The sequence below is a fragment of the Marmota monax genome, unplaced genomic scaffold (genome assembly GCF_021218885.2).
Source record: "Marmota monax isolate L192 unplaced genomic scaffold, Marmota_monax_Labrador192_F-V1.1 WCK01_AAM20220418_F8-fsc00030, whole genome shotgun sequence".
NCBI lineage: Eukaryota > Metazoa > Chordata > Mammalia > Rodentia > Sciuridae > Marmota > Marmota monax.
In genome coordinates, this window is record NW_026691988.1 from 16940043 (window position 1) to 16966589 (window position 26547).

Here is a 26547-nt window from a genome sequence, read left to right on the forward strand (position 1 = left end):
GAGGTTGTCTAGGAAAGGAAGTTCTTGGGAAGGAGTCAGAATGTAAGTCTCAGAGCAGGAAAAGGCACTGATTGCTGAAGGAACTGAGGCAATTCTAAGGTGTCTGGAATAGTAAAGGGGAGGAGGAAAACATGATGAAACAAGAGTATGCGCGTCTGCTAGAACTGGATTTTGCAGGGCCCCACTGGAGGCCACAAGAGTTTTAGATCTCACTCTGTGAACAGCAGAAAGCCACTGAAGTCACCAAGCAGGGTGTACTGTGATCACTTCATGCATGTTTCAGAGCTGTCACTCTGCTACTAGTACACAGATGCATAGGAGGAGGGCAAGAGGGGAGGCTGGGAGCTCTTGGAGGAGCCTGTCAGAGGGTCAGGGGAGAGATTATGGTGCCCTGACCTAGGGCTTGGACAGTTGGGGATGAATAGAGTGACTATAGAGAAATACTTAAGGGGGTAAAAACAAAAGTGAAAGTAAGATTGCTCACAAAATTCAATTTTAAGATCACACAGAACAGAGATTTGCCTTTGTCTGAGATTGCTGGGCTCTAGGCCTATGTAAGTTCACTTAAAACTAGAATAAGAACATACCAAATCATGATTGATCTATAAGGGGGATTGATCAGACATGAAAACAGAGAAAGACAGTCATCAAAACAAACACCCAAAATGGCCACAGACTCCTCTGCAGTAGAGAAAGGTGAAGAAGCTGGTGATCAATGGACTCTTTAAATGTTAAATCACATTGCAACCCTAGGCCTAAAAGGATGGAACATACTCTTAGGTTAATTCCATAAAGAAAATAACATTGGGCTGGGGATGTGGCTCAAGCGGTAGTGCGCTCGCCTGGCATGCGTGCGGCCCGGGTTCGATCCTCAGCACCATATACAAAGATGTTGTGTCCACCAAAAACTGAAAAATAAATATTAAGAAATTCTCTCTCTCTCCCTCCCTCTCTCACTCTATAAAAAAAAAAAAAAAAAAAAGAAAATAACATTCAATTATTGAACTTCAAAGAAAACTCGCCACCCCCTCCTTCTGTCTTCCTGTGAGTAAGCAACTCTCAAGTGTTTTCTTCTCTCATAGGTCTATTCATACAGATTCTAAGATTCCTGTACATTATTTCCATTGCAAATGAAATTGGGATTCTGGTGTGTGGCTATCTTATTTTGCAAATCTTATTTCACAAACTTATATAAGTCTTACTTTGGATGATTATATCGTTTCCTGGGCAGGCAAAATAAGCCCTGCCCTTTGCATCAAGCTGGGACATGAGTGATAGAAAGGATGTTTGCAAGACAAGAGGTAGATCCTGGTTCCCTTTAGGAAGACCTTTCTTCAGGAATGCTGCTGGGTGTGGCAGCATGCCATGGTTTTCACATTTACTTTTTTAGTGAGTTCAGTTTCTTTTTCTCATTGGTGGAGACAACAATGCTCATAGTCTGCTTACCACACGCCACTTACAAACATACTTTTTATAAGGCATTATATCATCCCAAGATAGGGAATTATGTAGTAGGTGGGCTTTAAGAAATAGGTCAAAATTATAGTCTGTGGATTATTTCTGTTCTTAGCCCTGGTCCAGAAACACATGTGTTGTCATGTAATACATAGAGACTTCTTTCCTCCTGCAGCAAGAATGCAAGTTCCCAAGGAAACAGGAGATAAATCAGAATTTCCCATGAGTAGATATTTACATCATTCCACAATAACTATACAAATGTCCTAGAATAACTACTAGCACTGCCATAACCAAATCATTTAAAACCAATTGTTTGCACTTGATCTTCCCATGTCCCCATTTCAAAATAGTTTCACTGTAGCTACACTATGTATGTAGCCCTTACATACTATGATTTCTATTTTTTAACCTTCATTTAATTTTAGTTCTACAATTAAGAATGTGTCTGACACTTACCTCTAGTCCTTAAAATGCTCTTAGAAATTTTAGTAGTCTGAGATCTAGAATCTTATTCTAGAGTAGATTTCCTAAGAAACTCATGGGAATAGTATTCATTTAGTTTTTGCTTGTTAAAACATTTTATCTGTGATCTCTGTTTCAATAGTCAGTTTTGCTGGGTATAATTCAGTATGCATGTTTTAGTTTTCTTAAGTATCTTCAACATCTTATTTCAGTTGCTTTTAGTGTGATTCTTTGTTATCCAAAATTTGGATAATAATCTATTTTTCCTTCTAAAATACTGACTGCTTTTTCCCAGATAGCAAAGTATTTCATTTTCTTTTTCTATAAAGCACATTTGTTTTAATAGAACATTCTGAGTATTCATTGTCTTGGGTCAGATTTCCCAGGTACATAGTGATATGGTTTGGATGGTAAAATGCCCCCCACCATGAGCTCATGGGTAAGGTGATGTAGCAATGTTCGGAGGTAAAAAGATTGGTTTATGAGAGGTGTCATTTCATCAGTGGATTAATCCATTTGAAAATTTGAATGGACTGCTAGGTAGTAACTGTAGGCAGTTGGGGTGTTGCTGGAGGAAGTTGTTCACAGGGGACCTTGGACTATACCTGTCTCTGGTCACTTCCTGTCTCATGCTTTCCTTGCTTCTCAGATGCCATGAGCTGAAAGCTTTCCTCTATCACCCCTTATTCTCATGATGTTCTGACTCATATCAGATCCAAAGCAATGGAGTCATTAGACCATGAACTGAACCTCTGAAACTATGAGCTCAAATTGAACTTTTCCTCCTCTAAGTTGTTCTTGTCAGGTACTTTGGTAACAATGATCAAAAGCAGACTAACACAGTGAGATTGCACTGTCTTTCAATGCACAGTTTAAAATATTCATAATTTTAGGAAAATTTTGTTGAGTTATACTCTCCATTACTTGCTTCATTCCCTTTGGTTTTATTCTTCATGAATTCTTAATATTATGTATTGAATCATTTCTGACTTTATTTAGTATTTTCACATTCTAATTCTTTTTATGTGCTTATTTCATACCCTTTTATTGAAGTACAATTTCATACAGTAATACACATAGAAGTTAAGGACAGTTGTGCAGGATACCCATGTACCCAACATGCAATCAAGATACAAAGCAAAACACAAAGTTTTTCCGTGTTTCTTTCTAACCTATATCACTCTCCAGCTAGAGAGAACCACTATTCTGATTTCTACCCCATAGATTAAGTTTGCCCATTCTTCAATTTCTTAAAATCATGCAATAGGCAGCCTTTCATGTCTGTGCTTTCACATGGCATGAGATACATGCATGTTCTTGCAGGCATCCATAGTTTTTCCTCTACCTGCTGAGGAATGTTTAATTGTGTGAATATACAATGTCTATTCTCCTGTCAATATAAAGATTGCTTCCAGCTCTCATTATGATAAAGGCACAATCAACATAAATGTACAAGTTTTTTGGATTTTTTATCTTCATTTGTTTGATTATAGTCCCAGGAATGGGGTTGATGGATGATATGCGAGGTGCAGGTTTAACTATGTGAAAGTGTCAAATAAATTTCCTTAGTAAAGTTTTGCCATTTTACACTTTTAGCAAGAATGTATAAATCCATTTGGTGTTGATAGTCTTTTACATATTAACCATTATAATGTATATCTACAGATATTTAATTATAGTTTTCATTTGCACTTTTCTGATGGCCAATAATTTTGAGAGTCTTTTGGGGGTACTGATTTGCCATCTATATACCCTATTTTGTGAAATGCCTATCCAAATTCTTGTTCATTTTTTATCATATCATTTGTTTTTTATTATTGGTTTTATAATCTGAATATAATTCCTTTGTCAGATATATGTGTTACATATTTTTCAGTCTTAATTTTTCATTTTTAGTGGTATTTTTTAATTGAGTAAGAGTTTCTAATTTTGATCAAGTCCAATGCATCAACTTTTCTTTTACTATTTATGCTTTTTGTGTTTAGTATTGAAATATTTGCTTATCCCCAGTTAAAAAAGAATTTGTCCCATTTTGTTTTGGAGCTTTATGGGTTTGGCTTTTATACTTAATATTATAATATATCTTGAGTAATTTTGTGAAAAGTGTGGAATGTTCCTTAGTTACTTTAGTCTGCTCTAACAAAGAACCATAGCCCAGATTGCTTAGAAATCACAGAGATTTACTTCTCACAATTCTGGAGACTGGAAATGTTAGATCAAGGTGCAATGCGAGTGAGTTCTAATGAAGGCCATCTCTGGGATAAGACTGAAAGGGAGATCAGAGAATTTTTTACGAGGGCATTAATCTCATTCAGGAAGGTTCTACTCTCATGACCTAATTACCTCCTAAGGGCCATCCTCCCCGTAATATCATGAGATTGGGTGTTAGAATTTCAAGATGTGAACTTGAAGGAGGCACAGGCATTCAATCCATCACAGAGTGAACCAAGATCCATTTTTCATTTTATCTAAATAAAAATCCAGAGCAGCAATTCAGGAAGCAGAGGTAGAAGGATTGTGAGTTCAAAGCCAGCCTCAACAAATAGATCTCGTCTCAAAAAATTTTTTAAAAAATTAAAAACTCCAATTCATCTAGCTCAATTGTGCAAATATTTGCCTTACCTCATTGAATAACATTGGTGCTTTTGTTAAAATTCAACTAAACATACAAGTGTAGTTCTAATTATGGACTAATATCTATTGATACATACATCTCTCTTTCTAAAATACTAGATTGTCTTGATTCTGACAAATCTTTATTATTGAAATAAGATAACATGGGCTGGGGCTGGGGCTCAGTGGTAGTGCACTTGCCTGGTACGTGTGAGGCATTGAGTTTGATTCTCAGCACCACATATAAATAAATAAAATAAAAGCTCTATCAACAACTAAAAAATATTTTTAAAAATAAGATAACATAAGTCCTCTAACTTCGTTCTTCTTTTATGATTGTTCTGGCCATTGTAGGTGTAGGATGTTGTCATGCTTATTCAAAGTTTCTTCAGCATAATGTAGAACATTATCTTTAGGTCTTATGTACATGAATCACTATTGGTCTGATGACTTTCCCTTATAATTTTATTATACTCATATTTTCTGAGAAATTGGTCATGAGTCAGCATTAAATTTCGTCAATTTTTTTCTGTATGTATCAATTGTTATATTTTTTTCTATTTTACTCTATTAACATGGGGGAATATATTGAATTATTATCAAATAATCATTGAGACTTGAAATGCTGAAATAAACTCTCCTTTTTTAATGTAATCTGTTATCCCTAAGAGTCTACTTTCTCTAATATTGTTACAGCAGCTTTTATGTTTTGTTTAGTGTTTGAATGATAAAACATGTTTCCATCCCTTGATTTTTAGCTTTTTTATGTCCCTGTGTTTAGGGAATATCTCTCCTAAGCTGCACATACTTTTGTTTTGTAATTTAGTCTCAAAATGTTTCCCTTTTAATTAGAATATACAGTTTACTTAGATATGATTGCTGGCATAATCATATTTATATCTAGTATTTAACTGCTTTTCACATCTTGCTGAATTTATGTCCATCATTTTCCTTTATTCCTTTCTTTTAATTAATCTAATATTTTAATATTCAGTTTCCCCTCTATTAATTTTTGATTTTTAATTTTTTTATTATTTGTTCTTTTTAGATATGCATGATAGTAGAGTCTATTTTGACATATTATACATATATGGAGGATAACTTGTTCTAATTAGGATCCCATTCTTATGGTTATACATGATGTGGAGTTTCACTGGTCGTGTATTTATATATGGACATAGGAAAGTTGTATCTAACTCATTCTCCTGTCTTTCTTATTCTCACCCCACCTTCCATTCATTCCCCTTTGCCTACTCCACTAAAATTCTATTTTTTCCTCCCTGCCCCCTTATTATGTGTTAGCATCCACATATTAGAAAGAACATTCTACCTTTGGTTTTCTGGGATTGACTTATTTCACTTAGCATGATAGACTCCAAATCCATTTTCTTTTAATGATTACTGTAGAAATTTCAAAAATAGTTTTTATAATCTCTTATGATCTCAAATAAATTAAAAGTTTATCATTTTCCAAACAAGGTGAAAGTGGTAGAACACGTTAATTGTATTTATCATGTGTCAACTTTTATACATTTTGTTATGCATTTTAATTTCATGCATATTGTATACTACTATAATTATTTTGCACAATGAATTCAAATGCTCCCTGATTTACTATAGGTTTATATCCCAATAAACCATCATAAGTTGAAAATATCATAGGTTTAATATTTAGTACACCTAACCTAACAAATATTGATTAACCTAGCCTACTTTAAGCATGCCCAGAAAACTCATCATATCCTACAGTTGGGCAAGTCATCTCACACAAAGCCTATGTTACATAAAGTGTGGAGAATCTCATGCACACACAGATATGAGTATTTCATGGACATGATGAGATAGGAAAACACAAAACAATGTCAAAAATTTCTAGGAACACTCCTTTTGTCTATTTTGTTCTCTCAAGATTTGAACTGTATAACTATGACATATAGAACTACCAAGTGTTGGTCTTACTTTTCTTTACCTTCCTCTGTCCAGGATCTTGGCTCCTCAAGTCTGGGCTGACTCAGAATATTTGAACTTAAACTTTTGTGTCTGTGTCTCCACTGAGCACATCCCCAGCCCTTTCTATTTTTTAATTTTGAGACAGGGTCTTGCTAAGTTGATTAGGGCCTGGCTAAGTTCCTGAGGCTGGCTTTGAATTTGTGATCTTACTTTCTCAGCCTCCCGAGGTGCTGGGATTAGAGGCATATACCATCATGCTCAATTGAAGCATTTTAAAGTAAAAAGAATCTTAAACCTTCATAAGCCAGGAGCCATCTGTATTTATTTGTATATTCCCATATGTTTTTCCTTTATGTTGTAATCCAATTATAGGCTAAGCTGCTTTGAATGTGGATTGTGGTTTTACAAACTTGTTCTGTGTCACCTGGCACATCCTGTTTCAAGGGCATAACTGTCCAGAAGTTCCCACTGAGAACCTAGGTCCCCTGTTGCTGACTGTGTCCTTCATCTTCTCCATATTTAAATTACAATTTTGACTGCTCAGCACTATGAGAGCTCCAAAACTTTACTCTCATTTTTAGTACCGCCTACTTAGCTTTGTAGTCTGTGCTTTGTGCAATATAAAATTTACAAAATTTCCTAGAGGGAACTATCAAGTGTTGGTCTCACTTTTCTTTACCTCCTCTATCCAGGATTTTGGCACCTCAAGTCCTGGCTGACTCAGAAGATTTGAACTTAAACTTTTGTCTATGACCTGTTAATTTATTAAAAGTTTTTCTTGCCACCTCAGCAATTTAGTAAGACCCTGTCTCAAAATGAAAAATTTTAAAAAGGACTATATATGTAGATCAGATAAAGTGCCCCTGGGTTAATTCCCAATACCAAAAGAAAAAAAAAACAAACAGTTTTTCATCTTTCCTTCCCTCTTTGTTAAGATCTTCTCAGTCTATTGCTCTACATCAAGAATCATCAAATGTCTACCAGGAAAAAAAAATAGCTTTAAGATTATCTGCTTACTTGTCTGAAGTTCTCTTCATCTGACTTATTGATCCCTTGGATTCTGGTTGCCGTGGCAGCATCCTAGTATCTTCAAATGGCTTTTAAAAGTGTTTTATCTGCTTTTTCTAGTTGTTTTCAGGGTAAGAGTTGGTTTGCCCAGAGGTACTTTATCTTAACTGAAAGTGGGAATCTTATCCCATTTTACTTTCTACCCTTCACCTTTCCCAGTAGGCTGTGATGTGACTATAATTTCTTTGGGCTCTAGCGACTTCTAACACTGTAAGAAAAATTCAATGATAATTGCCTATTCAGTTCTTTTGCAGGTTTCATGGCATGAGGGTATTAAAATCTCTGCTTGAAGAGAAATAATAGCATAAAATAAACCTTAGTGAAAACATACATGGAGAATTGAGACTAGTGTGATAGCCAAGAATTTTAGAATCCTCACAAAATTCTAGGTTTACATGAACCAAGTCTTGTCTTGCTATCATTATGTCTTTGATTTAAGCCTCTTATCTAAGTTATGATTTCTTTTTTTCCCCAAAACCTCCCAAGGGGAAGATTTTAGCATTTGGTGAGTTGTTTTCAGCATCTTCTCTCCCCCTCTGTGATAAATCAGAGTGAAATAATAAAAAGTCTCACCTTGGTGGTTTGTCACCTACAGTCTATCTAAAAAAGCAGCAGGGTATTTTTCCCTTTTGTGTAAAAATTAACCTCATTCTTCTTTACATGTCTCAGTCTTGCAAATAGTTAAGAAAATCATATAGTTTGTCATGCAAATCAATTGCTTTTAAGAGTTAAGGAAGTGTTCTTAATAATTATGTCACCAAAAAGCCATAAACCCACAATACCCTGGGCATACAAACACATAACACTCATTTTATTTACTGTAAATGTTGAATAAATGATCAAATAGTTCAAAAGAGAACAGAGAAATATTGTTAATATGGAACAAAACCAGAAATAGTCCTGAACTTCTCTATCATTTTTCTAATTATAGGGACATAAAAAGAACTTATTATATTTATTAATAATTCCTAAGCTAATCTTAATACTAAATATTGACTCATTTCTAGTGAAATAATGCTATCTACTCTCTACGTTATCTTATTTTATATACACATAATGTCTCATCTGATAGAAAACAGTTAGGCAAGCCAAATGATAGGACCATATAACTGGAAAACCAAGGGAAACAATAGGATCATAGAAACAGACCCACAGGTGATTCACTGATCCCTGTTGGAGAATGTCACACAACCAGCTCATTATTTAGAACATTGGTAAATAGAGGGTGAAAAAAGTACATCTCTGTGGCCAGTCTTTTCTGTTTGAATTCTGTCACAGAGGAACCAAACAGCTGATGAGGGAAAGTTATTTTACAAAAGAAATCAAGTGATAAACACAGAAAGGGTGATTGAATTTTATCATGGTTTCTAGTTTTGCAACAAAACAATTGACATATATCATGATCATTAATGACTGTTAAAACCATTAGATGAAAGACTTATGGGGGGTTTGAGAATGTATGCATCAGGCTGACTCTTAAGTTTTTTGAAATTTTCATAATAAAACGTTAATTTTAAAAATGCCTGAAAGCCAAACAGAATCTGGAAGAATAATATATATTCTCACACACTAGTGTAAATTGTGCAAGCATTTTTTTTAGAGAGAGAGAGAGAAAGAATTTTTTAATATTTATTTTTAATTTTCAGTGGACACAACATCTTTATTTTATTTTTTTTATGTGGTGCTGAGGATCGGACCCAGCGCCCTGTGCATGTCAGGCAAGCGTGTTACTGCTTGAGCGACATCCCAGCCTGCAAGCATTTTTTTTTTTTAGCAATGTGGTAATGTTAGAAAGATGTACATGTACAACAGTCTATCCATTCTACTTCTATGTTCATACTTAAAAAACTCTCATATATGTGCAAAGAGAAATACCTAAGTATGTTCACCATTGCACTAGTTAAAAGAGCAAAATGCCGGAACATCCTGAAAGATTATCAGTGGGAGAAAGGGTGATTTTTTTAAATAGTGTGCTATTTATACAATTTAATATAAGTAATGAACTAGAGCTGCATCTATCAATTAAATACTGTGCAAAAAGACAGCGATGCTATGTGTATAAAATCTAATAATATGATAAATGAGCCATATATTATTTATTAATACACATACATGTTGTAAAAGATTCAAATATTCCAAGTGATAAAATACACTAACTTTTCTTTTTAAAAGGAGTGAATTAGTATTTATAGTGATACATAAAAGCTTTAAACTTGACCTTAATGTTTTCAAAAGAAAGAGGATTTCAGTGAGGCAAATTTTAATATTTGACAAAACCATGGTTGTGGTAGTTTAGTCTCTCATTAGCTCACAAATGTTAATAAATAAGAATTTTAATGAAATAGTACTTTATCCCAATAGTAGAAAGACTGAATTTGTGTTTATATAAAGAACCTTAATACACTATGTTAGAGATTATGTTAAAAGGAAATGTGAAAGAAATTAGTCTTTATAGATTTTAAATTAGTCTATATACACAGTCAGAGCTCCCTTCTCCACTCTGAGGAGCAAATGCTGAGAATAAATACTAAAATTTAGATACCAGGGGAAAAATGCATTTGGCTTTGGAAAGAACTCAGAAGCACAAATTATCTTATTTATCTATAACAACAAAAAAGAGACCATACTCTGCCAAAACAGTCTTGAGTGGTTGCTGTCATTCTTTCTGATTAGTTTGGACAGCAGCCACATTATTATTTCCATGGTGAGCTTTATATATCCTTAAGACTGACCATCTGGAATTGTCTAGACCATTTTATCTCTGCTAAAAGAAGATTCACCTCCAACCCTGCCAAAGACTCGCAGCTTCAGACACGGACAGCTATCCTGACTGCACGCTGAGCCTTTGCCTGCTCCTGACATATCCATTCAATGTCACTGATTTCATCCAGGAAACAAAAAAGTTCTGAGAGAAAGAGAAAACAAAATTCAGTTCATTTTCTACAAGAGGTTACTGAAAGTCTTGAGTAAGGAAAGTGGCTGAAGTGGATGAGAAAAGGGAAGGCCAAGTTGGAGATGCTGAGTTAGCATAATCTGAGTCCACACCGAGGTTAAGTTGCTTTGTTCTTTGTGGGTGTCTTTGCTTCTACATCCTTCATAGGAAAGGTATGCAAAGTGGGGGTCTCAACTAGAGCAGTATTTTGCCATTTGGAAGCAATTTCAAATGGACTATTCCAGAAGTTCTTCTTAGATGGAATGGCCAAGTCTGAAAGAACAGGAGAGAGCCGGGTCCCCAGATCCTTGACCAGTGAGTGTTGCTAACACTACACTGAATAAAACTTGTCTGTAACCACTTCTCAAGTTCCATTTAAAGGCTGACTCCTGACACCGAAACTGATGGAGGGATGACCAGATGTAAACAAAATGACACGTTAAGACAGAGTCATGTGGAGCTAAGTAACCCCTGAGAGTGACACGCCGTTACACAGAAGAATATTATCTGCACACTGAAAATAAATGGGGAAAGCTGTGTACACTCCTTTGGGGTTTGAAAAGCAGTGAGTTTGCACGAAGAGGAAAGAAAGAAAAAAGGAGAGAGGGAGGAAGAGAAAGAGGAGAGAAAGACCCTAGCACTTTCAGAAGAAATTGAGGAGGAGTCTTTCTAGCTAAACTTACAAGGTTTCTTTAAATCCAGTTTCTGCCAAAAGATTCAAGCACAGATTTGGGACTTATATTTGACAAGCCCCCATATGCTTCATTTTCCCTCCAAGATTTTGCTCTAGCTTGCTGAATCTGTGGTTGGTTGGATATGTGGTTTACAATTGCTAAAAATACCCTGAAGTCAATCTCCTTCTCTTGGTTTTTATGTAGTTTGAAAAAGTGGCCATTTGGGCATCAGAGTTTCCAAGTCTTTGCCTGTAACCTTTAATAAACCATTTCTTTTCTAGAAGCAAAATCTGTATGCAGGGCTCATTTATATTTCACTTCAATGCAAAGTGAAAGAGACTAAAGACATGGGACTATGAAGAAGATGTTCTATTCTATCCAACTACCTCAATCAATAGTTAATTAAGATAGCTTTGGGATTACTTAGAGGGACTGTGTGAAGCTTGACTGTCAATATGTCTAAAGCCCCCAAAGGAATCATAGAGCTGTCCCGAACTGCGGGAATGGTTCCAAAAGGCAACGTCAGAGACAGAGGTTGTCATGGTTCAGACAGGCGGTATCCCCCAAAAGTTCCCATTTCTGCAGGAATTCAAAGTCAAAATTATTGAATTGTGACAATCGTAACTTAATACCTCCATCCTAATTTGAAAGGACTGGGTGGTAAGTGTAGGCAGGTGGGGCATGGCTGGAGGAGGGGGAATCCCTAGGGGCACTTGCCCTGGAAGGGTGTATCTTCACTGCAGGACTCTCCCTACCCCCTCTCTGCTTCCTAACCCCATCAAGAGCCAAGCAGTTTTCTTCCACTGCCCTTCCCCCATGATGTGCTGCCTTATCTTGGGCCCAGAGCAATGGAGTCAGCCTTCTACGTACTAAGAGCTCAGAAACCATGAGCCCCAAATAAATTTTTCCTCCTTTATGTTGTTCTTGTTGGATATTTTGGTCCTAGTGACAAAAAACAAACTAAAACCAAGGCTGGTGAAGCTTCCTATCCCGGTCCCCTGGATACGCAGAGGAGCAGATGCTGCCCAGGGAATGCTGCACTCTGCCCCTGCGCTGAAGTCAGCAGGTCAAGTCTCTGGACTGTCAGGACAGCCCCCTTGTTCTTATCATACAGCCCCAGCAGACAGGACCAGCTATATCATTTCCAAGATTGAGTGCGAAATGAAAACATGAGGTCCCTGGTCTGTAAAGCAGGGGATGTGTTAAAGGTAATATAATATCATGCCTTTTTTCATTAACATCTGAGCTTACCCTCTGTGTGTGTGTGTGTCATGGGGTTTTGTGTTTGCCATTGAATGCTGTGTTCATTGCGTGAGGACACTCTCAGGGCAGAGGCAGTCCTTTCTAGGCATTGCAGATCCCATTCTGCACCTTGCACAGGCACAGCACTGCCAACAACCCCTCTTGTCAGTCACTGCTGGAGCAACTGAAAACTGAACTAGTTGCTTCCCTTTTCCACACATCTCTTACCCTAGACCATGTTAGACAGGTATGCAACAAAAGTACAGGGAAATCTGAACCCTCTGGATCAAGGATGAGCATGAGACTGGCCTCTACCACAGCATGCTGCCTGCCAAACATGTGTTGGCACTGCAAGTCCAGGGAGAGATGGCCACTGTCGTTCATCTCCTCAAGATGCTACCAGACCTTGATCTTCCTGGGGCTTGTCCCCAGGTCCCCTCAAGCAGTCCAGGATGGTGGTGATTCCTGTGCAAGGGCAACTAGAGGAGGCTGGATAGGCTGGGACTCCGGTGGCAGGGGAACAAAAAGTCCAGGACCTGTCCTGGGAAGTTAAGGAGGCTGTGGAATGAAGGACCATCCATGAGCTGTTTCCAGATCCCCAGAGCTTGTTTCATTTTTCCATCCACTGTCACTTACAATAGGCAAAAGTAATAGACTTTCAAGAGGATGATCACAGATCACTAAACATCGATCACAGGGCTGTTGAAGGGACAATGTGTCTGTCTGTGTTTAACATAGACCCCTGAAGCCAGCCCTTTCAGGGCCCTTGATCCCTTGCACCATTTGACCAGGCCACCTATAGACATTATCCCAAAACAGAATGAATTAGAAAGTGCAAAAAGATGCAAGCACTTTGGCAAGACAGAGCCAAATGCTTTGAGTAAGGTTTTTTTTTTTCTCTTTCATGAGGAACTGTTTCAATATTTTACAGATTAAACCTCTTTCCTACTATCCTCATTTATATATTCAAATATTCTTTTATTCCTTATCATCTCTTCATTGTTTTAATGATACTTGTGATTTCAGGAGGGCAAATTGAATGTCAGGGATATATTACTTTGGCAAGTTAGATAGCAAACATTGTCTCTTTGTCTAATTTTCTAAAATAGATGTATTATTGCAGCAGCAGTGAAGTCACACCAGGTAACCTCTCAACTTCTTAATTCTGGATAAGATTTCGAATTGTTTTGGGTATATTATCATGTGCCTTTAAAAAGTTTTATTGAATAACTCAAACTCAAAGGAAATATAAATATCGATCAATTTTGTTTATATGTTATATTCTCCTGCACTATGGAAAAAAAATTTCATTTTATAAATTCAGATCAGATCCCTTACTTCTAGGTAGTGAAAAGCTATTTCAGCATATTATTGTTTGAAATTTAAATTCCTATATCTCCTTTCTAATATCTGTGAGACCTCAACCTGAAAGACTTGGCGTGGGAAGGGCATGGTCTCATCCTGCAACATTGCCTCCTCCTTCTTCTGAGTTTCCATTCCTCTGTCTACGTAGATGGGTAAAAGAGAGAGGAGAGAGGGAAAAAGTCTTTGACTGGTTGGGAGCTGCCACTAGAGAGCTATTGCCAGGGTCCTTGAGGGCAGATGGCCAAATGCTGATTCATAGAGAACATTTGTAAGTTCTTTGGGGAGCCCTATAGGAAACTGTGATGATGCAATTTCCTAACATGGGAAATTTCCTGAAAACTCAATCAACCTCAACCCTCTCACCCACAGCATGTACTGATGGTTCATGCTTAGCACTTCATTCCTGAAATACTTTCCTATGACAAGCACTCCTCTTATGTGGCATGGCAGCAAAAATAGCTTTATCCTACCACTTTCTGCTAGACACAGGGGAAAACCATTTATCCTTATTCCAACCAATGATGTAAAGGCCAACTCCATGGCTCCCCATCAGCCTCGCCATGTCTATCCAGGCAAGGGGATGACATGCTCCCCTTGTCATATCTCCTCCAATCTCAGCAAGCAGGTCTCTGGCTGCTCTCCACCCCTGTACCATTAAACACATTTCATCTTGTGAATGCCAAGAGTGACTTTATATGAAGTGACAGCCATACTTCTATGATGAAACAATATGGGAAAAAAATCAGCAGTGCAATTAAAAGTTGCAATGTCAGATATAAATTTATAAACTTCCTTTAAGAGGGGTTGTGGGTGGGAAGATTCAGCCTATATCAGAACAGAGGTGTAGAGTCCACTGCAAAGAAGAATAAGGAACATGTCAAACAGTGAAGGAAAACAGTCAATCTGAGACAGATGCACACAACAGAAAAAGCATCTGCCACTTGGAAAGGGATGGTTTCACAGGGAAAAGAAATAATGCACATCACTGACATGGCTTTCAGACATGAGCCTGGAAGTAAGAAATAGGCAGGCAACGCAGGATGCATACAGGACCCGGAGACAGAGGTGACCAGGAGAAAGGCAGGAGCCAGGCCCGAACCTGGCCAAGGACTAGGCACTGCCTGAGTGCTGTGCTCACCATACCTGTACCCCTGTATAACCACTTGCTCACTGGGTGTCTTTTTCTTTTTAATCTTTAGGAAGAGGCAGCCAGAATTCTCGCCCACCAGCCAATGTCCGTCGGCACATGTGCAGCTTTGAAAACCCCCACACTGCAGTGAATGTGTAAGAGAAGCTGCATGGAAAATATAGTGTTTTGCCTCTTGCTTTCTCTCTCCTGGGTTTTTCCACTTTCTAACATGGAAACAGATGTGGTGCATGCCATCAAGAATGAGGAACTCATGTACGTGCCATGGTTTGCACGACTGCCTTAATTTGATTGTCCATCGTTCTTAAAAGGACACTGTCAAGTTGTTAGCAGAGTTTTTTGCTTCTTGCTTTTTTTTTTTTTTCATTTCAATGCAACATTTTTTTTTTTCAATTCTGGAGATTCACTTTTGTTTGTGACTCCTACTCACAAGCTCGAAAGTGAATTTTCCCCCTTCAGAAATTTGTCAGCTTCTCCTTGGCAAACAGAGCTTTTTCTTTTCTTTTCTTTTTTGCCTTTTTGCTGTTGCACAAATGTTTGAAATGATCCTGTCTGCATTAAAGTAAAAGCCATAGCTTAAATTCACAGAAGAATTCCATAATGTCAGTTTGAGGGGGTGGGCGCCAGCATGAGCCTCTGCTGGGTGTCTCCCACACTCTAGGGAGCACAAAACAAGAGTTTTGTCAGTCCCACAAAAAAAAAAAAAAAAAAAAAAGAGCTTTTAAAAAAAATTAGTCATTTCCCCAACATTCTGAGTGATTTTTATCAGATTTTCCTGTCTGATAAAAACAGTGCATGTCTGGTCCAATTTTTGACCTTTAGATCTTGACAGTGTCTCTTTAAGTTAACAAAAGAACATAGACCATGTTCAATTCATTGTGCATGGAGTCTGTGGTCATTTTCAGCTGTTCCTTTACAGCCCTTCAAACTCCTGGGAGAGTCAAAGGTACACATTCCTGCAGCAGGAGGGGGCCCATTGATGAGGTCTCTGTGGCCTGAATAGCTCTTCAATGCCAAGAGCCCAATTTGTTCAAATGTTTGCTACTAAACTGGCCACAAAGGCTGGTGATTGGGGCCATGGTGTCTCTTCTGTTCACACAGTTGAGAACACTGGGGAGTCCGTGGCCTGCCTTTGGGTTGTTCCCTTTAAAAGCCTAAAATCAAAGAGTGCAATCTCCACCAAATCATCCTGGTTCTTAGAGGGACAAATATGGTAGTCATGCCAGTATGTTTCAGGCTGTGATTGGAGGACTCTGCACATCTAGGCCAGAGCCGCTCGAGCAGGGCTGGGTGCATTCTCTGTAATTCTCCCAAGTCCAAAATCATTGAGGGGTTCTGTACCAGGGGTGAGTCTGACCAAGGACACAGCAAGGAGATCCTAATTGTGACAGCTGCTGGCTGCCTGTCAAAAAGAATTGATGAGGATGGGTAGATGTGCTTGTCCTGTTATGACAGCAGGGCCAGAGAAAGAGAGGAGAATCAACTGACATTTCAAGAATCAAAGGTGAGTGTCTAGAAGTAAAAGTTAAAGTCCAACGTGGTCCATCCTTGGTGGGCAGCAAAAAAAAAAAAAAAAAAAAATACAACTGTCAGCACAACCAACAGGTTGTCTTGAAGAACTTTCAGAAAGTGTTGTATTCAGCTTTCCTGCCTGAGACTCGAAAGGATCAGGAAGAGATCAGTGGCTTTAAAACCATGGACTGCAGACTAAAAATGGATATGTTTAGCTTTGGTTGTTCCTACAGAATTTAAAAAAAAAAAAAAAAAGATATGTTCTTTCCTTGATCTTCATTCCCACTGATTTGTGAATAGCAGGGCAAAGGGACTTGTGGAAATAAACTAGATCAGGATCATTATGGTCTGCCAAGGTCTATCCTGGCCCTGAGAAATAATCCCAGCAGAGCAATGCAACTGCCCTATATTTCCAGGGCAAATTGTGAGGCCTTCATGTGGGGCTGAAGTGCGTCTTGCAATTAAAATGATAGATCTGGTAGCAGGGAGCATAAAGTAAATGGTAATGTTTGACCTGAAAGTCCTTCAAGGGGAACATAATCCAGGCTTATCTATATTTCCTAAAGGAATAATTTCATCTGATCTACCTGTGCTGAAAGGATGCTCTGGTACCAAGAGGATGTCTTAAATAAACTTCAGAATTTCTTTTATCAGTCAATAAATCATGATTATATTGAACTAAGACCATGTAGTAGCCATCAGAATTCTACCCTTTAGTTTGAAACTGATTGGGCACTTTTCTCAGGACAGTAGGTCCTGTACCCATAAGACATTTGGGAAACTTCTATAGTTCACTAACTTCAATGAGATAATTTAATCAGTACATGTCTTTTTCTTTATTGGTTCATCGAAGAAAGCACAAAGCCTAATAAAGTCAAAGTGGTTTTCTTGGGGTTGTCTTTTGACCCATATCATGTTGCTTAAGGATGTAGGATGGAGATGTTCTAAAGATTCTAAAGGAAGGGCTGAATATTTATACTATATAATATTGTGAATTTCAGTAAGACAGTGGTTCACTGAATTGCTTCTGATGAGGTAGTCTCTCTGGGGGACTCACAATGTTATTTAAGATTTAATAACAACAGAAACTACCAAGATCTCATATAATTAGAAAACATTTCTCTTCAAAAGCACACTTAGAGATTCTCCACATTACAACTAGTGGTGAGTCAAAAAGCGAGAAATTTTAATTATGTTCAGATAGGCTCCAGGTTGTAGAATATACACTAAATATGCAGATTTTTCTGGAAATCTTTCAAGAAGTAGAACTGAAGTCAGTTGAAGTCCTTTGTATGGCAGACTCCCTTGGGGTTGTCTTAGAAAACAGAAGTCTGCCTTAAATGGTTTCAAAAAGTTCCTAGGCCTGAGGAGTCACCTTCTAAACTGGTAGTACCTGCTGACTGATGTCCGTGAAGGCAAGAGTATTAGGACAACCCCTTCTGCCACACTGTGTTTCAGCAGAGGTAGCACCACACCTTTCACTTCCAGAGAAAGCAAAATTAAACTCCTCTGATTCCAAGGAGTCAGTCTCCCTCCCTTATGGGAAAGTCTTGCCTTGTCCATGGGCTTCGTGGGTACTGTCCTTACATCTGTTTTGAAGCTGTTAAGCCTAGTGGCAGAGACTTAAGTTGGACATAAGGGAGACAGGTGTTGTGTAAGCCTTCCCTTCAGGCAGCTTCTGCGGGATGCCTCCCTCCTGATCTGAAACACCCACCCACTGTTATTCCCATTTTAGACCTCTCTGGAGCAGAAAGCAGTGTACTCTGCAGATGTAACTAGTACTTACTGAAACAAATAAAACAGACAGGATCACTCTGAATGCCAAAGATATACTAATCTGTTTACACCACCCACTCCCAACTTTTCTCTAAAGTGCTGTAAATATTGGGTTTTGTGTTGGGGGAATTGTGATACTTATCTAATGAAAGAAAAATCAAAGCAAAATCCTGTTCCTGTTTGTAGCTGGAACTACAGCCCCAGGCCTGCTTAGCTCTGCAAGTGATAACCGCGCATCATCCTATACAACCCTGCTTCCTCTAAGCCTACAGCCTTTTCCTCCATTAACTCTAATATCAGTAAATATATTTAACCACCTGAGGTATTTACCCCAAAGTACTACATTTGATCTTCAAATAGGAGATTTTTTAGGCCCGAGTTCTGTCTTTTGAAGTTGAAGCAAGAGGATATGGTGTTTTGTGACAATTATGTGGTGTTTACTAAACCAGACTGCTTTTCTTAAGATTAGGAAACAAATAAAATTAACCAATACAAGGAATAAGCTAGTGGCCAAAGGGGAATATATTAGGATTCCCTGGAATGAAATAGACGTCTTATTTCATTGTATTCTTGCATTTTTTAAAATGCATTCATTTCCTTTTGGTGCCACATATTTCATACATTATTTTCTTCTTAACATCACAGCAATAGGTTCCCAACCTTTCCAAATAGAATACTTTCTTCTCACATCAACATAGCTATTAAAACTTTACCTCAATTAATGATAGTAACTACCTTTATTAGAGGTTGTTTAAATACAGAACACAACAAAGCTTCCCAGAGTTTATTTACACTTTATGGTTAAAGATTACACATGCATTTAAAAATAGCAGTGTATTATTTACAAAGACATAATATATATTCTTTCTAAAAACAATGCTTAATGTATGTGTGGATTCATAGACCATTCAGCTTGTCCGTGGACCACCAGTGAGAAATGGGTAATTCTGAAGGGCCAGATTTTATAGACTGAGCTACAGTTTCTGAGATGATGCATTTCATCTACTAACTTGGGTTTTTAAGAAGCAATTTATTTTGTCCTTGAAGAAAAACAAGGTTAGTCTAATTTTTGTAATCTGATAAATGCCCTGGGGCATGAGATCTGTTTCCTAATTAAACAGGACTTTACAACAAAATTAGAGCAAGACTCTGAGGGGAAAGAAAACTGCTAATTTTGACAGCCACGGTGAAAATTTCCCTTCACAAGAATAAAAATTGGGTTCCATCAAAACAGAACTAAATTGTGGTTTTATCTGCCTGCAAAATCATTAATAATACTGTTAACATATGGACGTGTGTGATTTAAAAAGAGCTCCACATGGAACCCCTGCACAATATGGAAAACGGCCCATGAGAGTGAGTGGTTAAAGTGAGTGCAGTCACCTAAGGTTTTCCCAGAAATATACTAGGAGACTCTGTTTTTGCTAATATATGGAGAGACTGGGGCAATGTTTCATTGGGTCCTAAGCCTGAGGGTTGAATGAGGTGCAGACCAGCTCTAAAGGGATCCCTTCCTTCCTTCCTTCCTTCCTTCCTTCCTTCCTTCCTTTCTTAAAACACACACATACCCATAATTAAGTGAAAACACAAATAGCATTTTAGTTTAATGATTTTATTAAAGTGAATAATGAGGGGAAGATATTGGGGAAAGAAAAAAGTTTTTCCTTTGCAATTGAAAGCAGTGAAAATCACTAAAGTAGAAGGGCTAATAAGGCATAATTAAGGAGGATAAGGTTCAGATAGCAGTATTTTGTGTTCTTGAAGAGCTATATCAAATATATAGAGAAAAACAGTGTGTATAGAGTGGTGGAGCAGACAATGAGATGGGGAGGCATGTTCATCTAGAGTTTTATACTCAGAAGAGGAACTGTGTTTTCTGGTTTTGTCTTGGGCTGGCTGGTTAACTGAGTCCTTGCCAGGGACACCACCATCTTGTACTTGAGCTTCCTCATCTCAGAAGCTGGTCAGCTATCCTAACAATATAGAGAAGAAGTTTATAAATTTAGCATCTACAAACACAAATTCTCTGATAATATATCAAGCTCATATTAGAGAGAGATATTCATTTTGTTTTTGTTGTTGTTTTTGGTACCAGGGATTGAACCCAGGGGTGCTTAACTATTGAGCCACATCCCCAACCCTTTTTTATGTTTTATTTATAGATAAGGGCTTGCTAAGTTGCTTAGGACCTCACTAAGTTGCTGAAGCTGGCTTTAAACTCTCCATCCTCCTGCCTTAGCCTTCCAAGCCGCTGGGATTATAAGCATGTGCCATGGCCTTTGTTTTGATATAATAGTTTAGAAATAAAAATTTTCTTAGACAATTAAAAATGCCACATGGATTATCAGATATATGGGAGAACTATCTTTTCCCCCAAGTTATAAAGTCAAAATTTTTAGCTGTTATTTTTGTTTTATATAGCATATATACGTATATATACATGCATAGATGTGTGTGTATATATATATTATAGAGCCTTTTGTAAACAGAACTATTTATAATCAATATCAGACTTTGTACACACATTTGTACTTATTTGGCTCACTTTACCTTTCAGGATTATAATATGAAATGTTACCATCCACATAAATGTGAACATCACATAAAATTTTTAATATGATCCACATTTATATTATCAAAATTATTAAATAAACCATTATGGTAATTATTTCTCATTTCCCACATAGTTTTCAAACAAAAAACTATGATACAGAAGCCTTAATTTCATATCCCAACCTAAGGGAAAAAAAATGTTCACATTCTTTTCAATGTCACAAATGTGTTCTTAATTTTTTAAAATATTTTTTAGTTGTCAATGGACCTTTATTTTATTTATTTATATGCTGTGCTGATAATCAAACCCAGTGCCTCACACGTGCAAGGCAAGCGCTCTGCCACTGAGCCCCAGCCCCAGGCCCTCAAATGTGTTCTTATTATGCTACTTTCTCTGTTGCTTTAATGGGTACAGAGAAGAAAGTAAACTCTTAATTAAAAAACAGAAGAAAAAATGACTTACTTCTTTTAAGTATTAACACTGATGTTATTAATAGGATGCTATGGTAAGGTACCACCATCTGCTTAAAGTTACACAGAAAATAAACCAAGTCCAAAAGCAAGACCATACTGCAATAAACAGGGTAGAATTTGTGGTTTATACATACAGCAAATTTATTCATTTTTTCTTCTTCTTCAGAAAGGATTTATATTTGGTTGGTTTCATGAGGGTTCCATCAAGATGAAACTTGATAATTTGCCAGGCACAGAGAGGAAAGATCCAGGCAGGAGCCTGTGTCTCAGTAACTACCAGTTTGTCTGAATCCTAATTTTGTCTCATTTGCAGCAAATTATGGTGGATGGCTAAAGAGAAATATGAGCATCAGTATTTTCTTAGGCTTCTTTGTCGTTCTTTTCAAACACAGCTAGTTGAAAATTCCAGTGTGAAAAATCCCAAACTAGCTGCTGTGATTCAGGACCTTTAAAGGAATTGTTATCTGTTGTATTTGTCGGGAATAATGTTTTGAAATAAAAAAGAAAATGGAAAGGTATGGAACACATCAGTCAATCATGGATGTGAGTTTTTCTGCCATCTACACTTTCCTCTTTCATCCAGGTACCACGTGCCCCTCTGGTAATAGGAAATAACTTCATAGCAGAATGGGCAACTGAGAGGTTCTATTTCATAATTCCACAGGCCATGGGATTAGACTTATATGTGAGTCTTAATTTGTCCCACAAACTGTAGCCATCACATTCTGTCACCCAAGTGTAACTAAGATTTAAATATTTTTTCCTTCATCAGTTTGGGAATCTTTCAAAGGTTTGCATTGAATAATTGTTTTATTATTGCCTTTGACAAGTGTGTGTGTGTGCACGCGCATGCGTGCGTGTGTGCGTGTGTGTTTGTGTATGTGAAAGAGAGAGAAAGAAAGAAACAGAGACACAGACAGACAGACACCCCTCCACAGTTTAGCTTTTCTCCCGAACAATGTTGCTCAGGGTCAGATTTCTTTTCTTGGAGTGGTGCGCATGCCCCGCTTGCAGCTCAGAGGCCTGCGTAACTACTGCTCCTGGTGTTGGATTTATAGTGAAGGGAGGCTGGGGTGTGGAGGGAGGACCTAGAGGGGAGGGTACAATTAAATCACATTGAGCTGGGTATGCATAGGAATCATATGTATTTTATTCTCTGTGAATAATCCATCTGCAAATAAACCCATCTCTATTTTATTCATAGTTCTAATGGCAAGTCTGTGTCATGGTCTGAACCAGGTGGAAGACAGGTACCCAAGGGACAGCACATGTGGCACCGCCTCTCTGTACACTTGAAGACCAATGAGACGGCCTGCAACCAAACGGCCGTCATCAAGCCCCTCACAAAAAGTTACCAAGGCTCTGGCAAGAGCCTGACCTTTTCAGATACCAGCACCAAGTCCCTTTACAACGTGGAAGAGGAGGAGGATGCCCAGCCGGTTCGCTTTAGCCCTCCCAGCAGCCCTTCCATGGTGGTGCACCGACGCGTGTCACCAGCGGTGACCACGCCTCCTCTGCCTCCCCACTTGACAGCGGAGGAGACCCCTCTCTTCCTGGCCAACCCGGCCATCCCCAAGGGCTTGCCCACTCCCCTCCAGCAGCAGCAGCAGCAGCAGCAGCCACCGCAGCAGCCACCACAGCAGCAGAAACCCCTGATGGACCAGCTACAGGGAGTGGTCAACAACTTTGGCGCGGGAATCCCGGACTTCCATGCGGTGCTGGCAGGCCCTGGGGGCCCGGGGAACGGGCTGCGGTCCCTGTACCCGCCCCCGCCACCCCCGCAGCACCTGCAGATGCTGCCGCTGCAGCTGAGCACGTTCGGGGAAGAGCCCATCTCCCCGCCCGCGGAGGATGAGGACGACAGCGAGAGGTTTAAGCTCCTCCAGGAGTATGTGTATGAGCGCGAAGGGACCACGGAGGAAGACGAACTGGAAGAAGAAGAAGAGGACGTGCAGGCGGCCAGCAAGCTGACCCCTGAGGCTTCTCCTGCCCTGACGCCTCCGTCGCCTTTCCGAGACTCGGTGGCCTCAGGCAGCTCAGTGCCCAGCTCCCCAGTGTCTGAGTCGGTGCTCTGCACCCCTCCCAACGTGTCCTATGCCTCTGTCATCCTGAGGGACTACAAGCAAAGCTCTTCCACCCTGTAGGGAGGAGGCGTCCTAATGGAAAAGCAGGATAAGCCAGAGAACTCCAACCCCTCCAGAGATATGCAAAAGCCAGGAGGAGAAGAGGGTGGGGGGCAAATGGGAAGGAGAGGAAGAGAAAGCTGCTGCTGCTGCCTTAACGGAGGAGAGAGGGAAAGATAGCAAGCAAACAGTGAGCCAGGCCAGGATTCTGATTCTTGAATTTTTCAAAGCCTTCTTTAGGAAGAAAGGGAATTCTGACAAAGCACAATTCCATATGGTATGTAACTTTTATTGCAAAAAATAAAAATAAAATCAACAAAAATAATCTCCTCTTTTGCACCATTGTGCATACATATATATATATACATATATATATATGCCCACACACACTTGGCCAAGCCAGAAAAGGAACCACCTCTGGGGACCATTAGTTCATGGCATTTGTAGTAAGCAGGTGGAGCCAGTCAGAGCAGGCAGGTGAAAGGGAGGGACCGGAAAATGGGGATACCCAGGGACCAGGTGATGGGATAGCAACTCATTTCTTGGAAGCCCTTGTCCCTGCTGGACCTGCAGAATCCTGGTCTTCAGAAGACTCAGGAACTGACCCTCACTGGGGCCTCTCTTCATCCATTGCTGCCATCCAGCACCAGCCTTGCTGTGGCACTTGGAGAAAGGTGCATGAACACCCCAAGGCTCTGTGATTTTCCTCTACTTAGGAAAACAGGAATAAGAACAAAATCATCACCAAAAAGTGCTTCCTTGGGAATGCTATGGGAGGAAAGAATGAGAAGCAAGACAATATTTAAGTATGGGTTTTTGGGCAATATCAGTCAGCACAACCAGCCTCCCATTTTCAATACCTGTTTATTGGAGGTTTTGGAAAACTGAAAACAATAGGTTGCTGTAACTTTTGTGGATTCACTTGTGCTTGTGCCAAGTCGGCTCTCCATTGCCCTTCAGTTAAAGAGAACAAACCATGTGGCAGAAGTGTTACCTTCCATTTACTGTAGCAAATAAATCTAACCAGTTGGACTTCTAAGGTTCAGTATATGTACAATGTGGTGCCATTATTTCTCCAATGTACAACTGAAACAAATCCATTATTGAACCTGGTGGTGTACTCATAGCAACTATTATTCACCCAAATGACAAGTAATTCTTTCCTGTTGTCATGGGAGTCCCTGTAACTAGCAAGTGAATGTGTTCTTGTGTCCTCATATACATGTAATTATAAACCTGTGCAATGTAACGTCAATCTAACTGCAACTAGAAGATTGTCTTTTGGATATAGCTATAGATATTTTCATGTTCTAACAATGTTTTATATATTATTGTCACCAGTACCTGCAGAAGCTTTATGAAGGTTTGAGTACTGTGGTTCAGTGTATGTCATATGCAGCTCAGATGGTAATTCCTCTTCTGAGAGGGAACTTATTTTTCAGACATTTTATGATGTGGGTATGTTATTAATGAATTAGTTTGAAAATCTGTTAAATCAAAAGGTCACAAAAGTTAAGGGTGACAATAAAATGGACATTTTATAAACTTGCACACATCATTATTAAAATGAAAGATTGAAACGTATTTAGATTATTCCAGATTATTTTAGATTTTTAAAAAATATTTTCCACAGCTACTTGAGCTTTTTGTTCTTCTAGCATATAATAGTAGCCAAGTCCAGACATAATTTATCAAATATTTATTTATCAATCACATTTTGCCTTCTTTTTATTTTCATGTCATTTTTTTTGCTATTTTTGCTGTCATAACTTTTGTTTGTAACTCTCTCATTTCCTGCTGTGTTAATATCCATGTACATGTAATCTTGTTGTTCCATTTTTACCCTCCTTTAACTCCCCAATAAAAGGATTTCTCTTGCTGTTTTTATTTCTTCTATTATTTGTGGATGAATCCTATCCCTTTAAATATCTTTGTTTATGCCTTATGTTCAGTCATATTTTAATATGCTTTCTTCATGTCGAAGCTGCTGATTTCTCAGCCAAAACTCATCTGAGAATCTTTAAATATCAACGGCATCATTTGTTCAGAATTTAACATCAGTTCTAATGTTGGAAGCTTTTATTCCTTAGGTTTTACCAGATTCTACCACCCAGCTTAGTCATTTCCATATAGAGAATGAAATTCCTTTCCTTTTAAAAGTTTATTTGAAAACACCTTTACTGAAAAAACCTCATGACCAAAAATGTGAATTTCAATTCCATGTTTTCCTTGCAATGAAGCAGAATGAGAAAAATGGACAGCTCCGGTGCTTAAAAGATGGAGTTCTACTAATTGGCAAACTAGCAAGAGAACATATGCTCTCTTCTTAGTGAACATCTTTTAATGTTAATGCCATATATTAATATATATCCTTAATATTGCAGGACTGTGCATTCAGATTTTTTAAACACCAGAATAGATAAAGAAAACAACTTTCATTCAAATAATGTTAGATGGTGATTTGTTCTGAGATTTTGGTTTAAGACATTTGGTGAACACATTCAACACTGATTCCAGTTATACTCTGAATGCCTACTATCATCATGATTTCAAGTTTTCCTGAATAAATAGAGTATTAGCTCTCTGTCCTAATTGTTCACAGTTGGAATTATACACATACATATCTGTACCAGAAGGTCAGAGACTCGTCACCTTAATGTATGTGCTTATACAGATTGTTCTGCTTCTTGTAAAAGTGTTTTCCTTTGGCTTGTTACTGCCTTTTGTCAAATAACCTTGATAATGCTGTACAATAAATATTTTCTATTTACTCAATGTGTACGGTTGCCTCTCTAAACTTTGGAAGCATTATAATAATAGAAATAAGCCAGTGTAGGAAATAAGTACAATGATTTGATTTTGTTCAGAATATGCCTTCTAGGTAAAAGTTGGAAAGAACCACATGAAATCTACAGAACAGGTAAGTAAGAAAGTAGAGTAAAATTTGATTATGAGGAAGGGGTACCTCAAGCTGTTAGCAGTTTTAAGTGCAATCCAAAATTGAAATTTCCAGCACCCATGTTTTTGGAAACTCTCCACTTCTCCCAAGTTTAATTCTCCTAAATTCTAATGGAGACATCACTGATCCTCCAAACAAGGGGAATCATTGACATTTTCTGCTGTGAGATTTCTACAAGAGAGAATATTTTCCAGGTGTCAGTCAAAGAAACATCAGGTGGCAAAAAGACCAGCTTTTGG

General features: G+C 38.4%; 1 protein-coding gene across 3 annotated transcripts in view; it reads left to right on the forward strand.

Annotated features, from left to right (window-relative positions):
* Positions 1 to 26092, forward strand: part of Grm1 (glutamate metabotropic receptor 1) — a 386960-nt gene extending 360868 nt beyond the window's left edge. For 2 of the 3 annotated variants that reach the window (XM_058581872.1, XM_046448775.2), the window contains one exon: positions 22431 to 26092. In XM_058581872.1, coding sequence (XP_058437855.1) covers positions 22431 to 23370 — 940 coding nt within the window. In that variant the 3' untranslated portion in view covers positions 23371 to 26092. Of the gene's footprint in view, positions 1 to 14963; positions 15049 to 22430 lie in introns of all 3 variants that reach the window. The other variant, XM_046448784.2, reaches the window with a different exon arrangement.
* The last annotated feature ends 455 nt before the right edge of the window (positions 26093 to 26547 follow it).